This window comes from Myotis brandtii, unplaced genomic scaffold (assembly GCF_000412655.1).
Source record: "Myotis brandtii unplaced genomic scaffold, ASM41265v1 scaffold230, whole genome shotgun sequence".
NCBI lineage: Eukaryota > Metazoa > Chordata > Mammalia > Chiroptera > Vespertilionidae > Myotis > Myotis brandtii.
Window position 1 is genome coordinate 370,704 of NW_005358650.1, and position 6,729 is coordinate 377,432.

General features: G+C 33.9%; 1 protein-coding gene across 1 annotated transcript in view; it reads right to left on the reverse strand.

Annotated features, from left to right (window-relative positions):
* Nucleotides 1-6,729, reverse strand: part of SLCO6A1 (solute carrier organic anion transporter family, member 6A1) — a 123,662-nt gene that overhangs the window by 32,148 nt on the left and 84,785 nt on the right. The window contains exon 13 of the mRNA XM_005866470.1: nt 2,334-2,431. Within this exon, the coding sequence (XP_005866532.1) occupies nt 2,334-2,431 (98 nt within the window). The remainder of the gene's footprint in view (nt 1-2,333; nt 2,432-6,729) is intronic.

A 6,729-nucleotide genomic window follows, 5' to 3' on the forward strand; every position in this document is an offset into this window, starting at 1 on the left:
CCCTGCTCTGTGTGACAGGGGGCAGCGCCCCAACCCCCTGATTGGCCCTGCCTTGAGTGTGACAGGGGGCAGTGCCCCAACCCCCCAATTGGCCCTACCCTGAGCCCAACGATGGGCTGCACCTAGGGATTGGGCCTGCCCTCTGCCACCCGGGAGTGGGCCTAAGCCAGCAGGTCGTTATCTCCCGAGGGGTCCCAGACTGTGAGAGGGCACAAGTGGGGCTGAGGGACACTCCCCCCAGCCCCCCCGCCAGTGCACAAATTTTTGTGCACCGGGCCTCTAATTATAAAATACTACTTTTAGACAGTAGAATGTTAAGAAAGGATATAAGTAACCCAAAACAATTAAACTTTAATTCTCTTACAAGTATCTATATTGCAAACTAATATTTAAAATCCTATATACATTAAAAACATTAGAAATGTTTCACAAGAAAGTACTTTATTCTGAAAAGAAAGATTTCTATAGATACTGCTTAGGTAAACATTATGTCTGATTTTTCTTTATGAATGTGAAGTACAGCAACACATTTTATAGAATCTTTGAAGGAAAAACTCCTGTTTTCACGCTCTGATCCTCAGATGTTCAGCAATCCTGCTGGTTCAAATAGAGAAGAGCCAAGCATTTAAATAGAGTTTCACGTAGACTAATTTATCAATTTTTATAAATGCATGTCACAGTTAAGGAAGAAACGTATACAGTATGATATGAATACTCCTTGCTTCACATTTCTTTCTGCCATATATGACCTCAAATAAAACAATGTCTACTCTTACACACTAAATCTTTGACTAATATGAATAACAAACGAGAAATGTTATCAGTTATTCTTTCTCCCAAGAGAATAAAAACAATTGTAAAGAAGTTTTTGTTTTATAACAATCTGATTTTCATTCCAATATTTGGAAAATTGCTAAATAATTTGCATGGATGTTCAAAGATACATGAAGTAATTATAACAAAAACATTTTATTGACACATTTAAGCTTAAGAAAAATTGCAAAAATGGTTGACATGCTTTCTACATACAAATTTGAATGTTTCTTCACATGAAATAATTATTAATCACAAAATGAAATACAAAAGCACAAAAATGGATATCAAGTCAAGTATCAGGTAGTTTTTATCAACACAATTCAAGTGAAGGTAAAAATAGAGAGGTATTATGGATCAAACTGAATTTTCAGGACCATGAAAAATATGTATTGTAAACTGGCCAATTGACCAGAGAAATTTTCTAAGAAAACCTTTCCATGATCAAATAAAAGTTAAGTAAAATGTTAATTTTTAAAAGTTTAAAATATTTTTTTAGAATAATTATAACTTCAATTTAAATTTTTATTATATGAATTGGACTGACAAATTTAATTTTATTTTGAAAACTTATTGAGAAATAAACATCCACAATGCAAATAAAAAGCAACAAAAAGAAAGCATATAAAACCTAAGTAATCCAATATAACCAAAGGCCAATAACTAATATGTAACTTGAATTAACCTGAGTTAATTGATTGTATAGTGTTTTAAAAGTCATTTTTATGTTTCAAGTTCCAGAAAGTTAATATAGTACAAGTATTATTAAATGCTCAGAATTAACTTGAGTAATTTCCCACTTCCACTTCATCCTTTTCTTCAAAGTATTATCATTCTATTGAAAATATTAATTGTGGCCAAAACCAGTTTGGCTCAGTGGATAGAGCGTCAGCCTGCGAACTGAAAGGTCCCAGGTTCGATTCTGGTCAAGGGCATGTACCTTGCTTGCGGGCACATCCCCAGTGGGAGATGTGCAGGAGGCAGCTGATCGATGTTTCTCTCTCATTGATGTTTCTAACTCTCTATCTCTCTCCCTTCCTCTCTGTAAAAAATCAATAAAATATATTTTTTTAAAAAGAAAGAAAATATTAATTGTGTATCACAATATATTTTAAAAATTGAAAACACAGACTATATTTTATATTTGTACTAAAAATATAACAGGATCATAGAAATCACAGTCATTTATTAAACATAATTATATTATAATTATTTTAAAATTTAAATGTATTAATATTAAATAAATATTAATATAATAAACAAATAAATATAATAAATATATGATAAATATATAACATACATAAATATTAATATAACATTCCACTGATAGGCTGACAATGCATAATTCTTACACAATGATGATCCAGTTATAAATCAGCTTTCTTTTCTTTTTTCTCTTTTTCTTTTTTCTTTTTTTCTTTTTTCTTTTTTTCTTTTTTCTTTTTTTCTTTTTTCTTTTTTTCTTTTTCCTTTTTTTCTTTTTCCTTTTTTTCTTTTGGTTTTTCTTCTGGATTATTTGCAGTTGTAGTGAGGATAACACTGTTTTCCTTTAATAAATATTTGCGTAGGGCAAATGCAATAGAAGTGAAGAAGATGGTAGATAGTTTGCAAAAAAAACCTAAATTAAAAAAAATACAACCATCAGATATGTCAATTTATTTAAAGCAAAAATGTTTACAGAAAGACTGTCACTCACCAAAGAAAAGTCAGTATATTTTATCTTTAAAGGTACCAATTTCCCATATGTAAAATGTAATTAATGTCATAAACATATCAAGTTATTTAAAGGAGATTTTAAAAATGTTTACACAACCTTTTTTTTTTTTTACAGTGACATAACAATTTTTATTTTATTTATTTATTTTTTTAATTAGTTAAGGTATTACAAATGTGTCCTCATCCCCCCCATTAACCCTCAACCTCCCCACCCTGCCCGCCCCACACACTCATGGCTCCCATCCCCTGTTGTCCATGTCCATTGGTTTGGCTTATATACATGTATACAAGTCCTTCGGTTGATCTCTTCCCCTTACCCCCACCGTCCCCTACTTTCCTTCTGGGACAACCTTTTTTTTTTTAAATTCTCACCCAAGGATATTTTTCCATTGATTTTCAGAGAGAGTGGAAGAGAGAGGGAAAGACAGAGAAATATTGATATGAGAGAAACACATTGATTGGTTGCCTCCTGCACGTGCCCCAACCAGGGTACATACCCTTGACCGGGATCAAACCCGGAACCCTTTGATCCACAGGCCAACACGCTATCCACTGAGCCAAACCAGCTAGGGCTACAAAACCTTTTAGATTTCTTAAACATAGAGCCATAGAAAAATGCAACATGTGCTATTATTTTACAGAATGTAAAAACAAAAATAGATTTCTACCTTCAAAACTTAATCCTATATAATAAAAGGCTAATATGCAAAGTGTCCCCTCCACCAGAAGTTCGACAGGGAGTTCAACCTGGAGTTTGACCAGGGAGCGGGGCTGGCTGGCAAATCGCCCACAGCCCCTCCACCCAGGTGACCCCACCTCCGATCGCCCCCCTCAACCCTGATCGGGAGTGGGGCTGGCTGGACCCAACCCATGCACGAATCCATGCACCAGGCCTCTAGTTAGTAATAAGAACTGGAACCTGTTTAAGTCATTTCATAAAGCTTTACTCTTCTTGAAATATTCATGATTTTCCAAATACAAACAGAAGTATTTTAGAAATATTAATTGATTGTATAGTGTTTTAAAAGTCATTTTCATGTTTCAAGTTCCAGAAAGTTAATATAGTACAAGTATGATTTAAAAGTAGTTGAACTTTGGGTGAAAATAAACATGTTGATTAAAGTAAAAAATATTGTCCAGGCTGGTTTGGCTCAGTGGGTAGAGCATCAGCCTACAGACTGAAGGGTCCCAGGTTCAATTCCAGTCAAGGGCACATGCCCGGGGTTGCGGGCTCAATCCCCAGTGGGGGGCGTTGAAGGCAGCCAGTCGGTGATTCTTTCTCAACATTGATATTTCTATCTCTCCCTGTCCCTTCCTCTCTGAAATCAATAAAAATATATTTTAAAAAAATATTTCAGAGCAACAATATCAATTATCTAGCAATATTAATAATAGTGACTTCAAAAGATAAAATAGAAAAAATTAATGAGTATATGACATTTATAATGACACAATATTTCATACATTTAAATACCATAGCCAAACACCATAAACAACTCAAATGTACATGAACGAGAACAGATAACATACAGTACATGCACAAAAAAATTTTTTTAAATTTAAAAGCACAAACTACTGCTATAGAATAACATGAATGAATCTCCCAAAAGCATAACATTAAGCAAGACAGACAAAAACAAATGATAAGACAACACACCAGTATATACTGTATTATATTTGCATAAATTTATAGAATAGGCAAAACCAACATATTGTAATAGAAATATGAAAGAGGCTTGTCTGTGGAGGAGGGAAATTGCTTGGAAAAGGGCACAGGAGAAATTTCTATAGCTTGTTTTGGTGCTGGTTTCACAGGTGCATTCAATTACCAAAAAGCCATCAAACCAAACACTTAAGATCCATATTAGGTAATTGTATATTAATTACAAAAAAATCTCAATTTTTTTTTTTTACATTGCTGCTTGATACATTCTTCACAAACCAAACACACGATAGCCAGGAAAAAACCAAACAAAACTCTGTCTACACCCCAGTAGCTTTCTTTTTGCTTCTTCACATTCACTAACTCAAAAAGTTTAATTTTTGTTTGCTTTAGAAATATTTTATAGCAAGTCAAAATTATGCAAGTGGAATCATATAATGCATATGCATTTATGTCCGGTTTCTTATAACATTATGTTTGTGTGATGCATTCATATTTTATGTAGTTGTGTGCTTTCCTTTTTCATTGTTGTATATATTCTCTTGTTGATTTTATCATAATTTATTATCTATTCCATTGTTTATTGGCTATTTGATTGTTCACTTATGTGAAAATTCTAGTCTTTTGTCCCACTGCTAGGGTCTTTCCGCATTAAGGGTTCAGGAATCTGGAGAAGGGCTGCGCATAAATGAATTGAGAGACTAGACAAGAAATATAAATTTGGGAGGCATGGGGGATCAAGGGGAGACTCCACTTTCTAGTGAAGTGGGCTCTCTGAATCTCTGGAGCCATGGCTTTTTATTCCCACATTTTGCCCATTAGCAAAGCAGATATACATATCAAAGGTAAGGCCTGGTAAACAATAAAGGACCATCAGGTTGAGGGAACTGCCTTTGGCTGTTCCAGCAGCAGGTAATAATATGCAGATTTTCAGCCCTGCTGAAGGTGTCCATCAGTCTTCTGATGAACTTCTTGCATTTATTTTGCTAACTACTGGAATTTGCTTCCAGCAGTCCACTTTTCTATTAAATTATCTCTCCTTTGCATATTACTTGTTTGTGGGAGTTCTTTATATATTTTGGACATTAGTTCTTTTTCACCTTTTTTACCTTTCTCATTATCGTCTTCACTGCAGCTCTCTTTTCTGTCTTAACTTTGCTTTTGTTCAGAATTTAATAGTTTTTAATATAGTCTGCTTTTTGTTTTATGGCAAGTGCTCTTTGTATCCTGTTTATGAAATCTCTTCCTACTCTAAGGCCATGGAGATAGTCTCCTGTTTTTCTCAAAAGGCTTTATTGTTTTATCTTTTACATTTAGATTTACAATAAATTTAGAATTGATTTTTGTATACAACTTGAGGTAGGGATCAAGATATATTTTTAGATATGCATATATAAAATGAGCCATTAGCCTTTATTTGAAGACTGTCTTTTATCATTGCAGTGTCTTCATTCTTTGCCATAAATCAGTTGAGTGTGCATGTGTGGGTTTGTTTCTGGATTCTCTATTCTGTTCTATTGGTCAGTGTGATGACACTTGCATTAATATCCTACTGTATTAATTATAGCTTGATAATAGGTTTTGATATCTGATAGTATATTTATCCTTCAATTTTGTTTCATCTTTAAGATTCTCTTGATAATTCTTGGACCTTTGGCTTTTATATGAATTCCAATTCCCTAGTGAATTAAAAAATATATATATGTTCTGAGATGTTGTTTATGATCACTCAATGCTATAATTTAGAAGTAGCATTTTCAAATCTTCCTATCTATAACCATATCCATTTTTTTCATTTATTTACATTTTAATGTCTCTTAAATAAAATTTGTAGTCATCATTATAGAGGTTTTATACCATTTTCAATAGATTCTTTTGTTCTTGGTACTACATTTTTTATGTTATATTATTTTTGTATTTGGTTGTGCCTGGTATGTAGACACACAATTGATATTTGTATATTGATGTATAATAAGAAACCTTACTAACTTTACTTATTAATTCTAATATATTTCTTTGTATGAATGTTAATTACAGGTATGTTCACTTTATAAAAATATGTTGAGTTATACATTTATAATTTGTGTTCTTTACTGAATATGTGTGTGTGTGTAAATACATATTTCAATAAAAATTCCACCAAAAAAATAAACAAAATAAACATGGTGATTTAAAATAAGAAATATTTGCAAAAAACATAAATCATCTCTCTAGTCACTAGAGTCTAGTGCAATTAAAGAAAGAGCTGACACCCAGCAGGAATGGCTCAGTATTTGAGCACTGACCCAGGAATAAGAAGGCACTGATTAGATTCCCAATTAGGGCACATTGTTGGGTTGCAGGCTCAATCCCCTGGTAGGGGTATGCAGGAGGCAGCTGACTGACCATTCTCTCTTATCATTGACTAGAGGCCCGGTGCACAAAAATTTGTGCACTCGGGGGGCAGGGGAGGGGGGGGGTCCCCCAGCCCGGCCTGTGCCCTCTCGCAGTCTGGGACCCCTCGGGAGATAACGACCTGCTGGCTTAGGCCTGCTCCC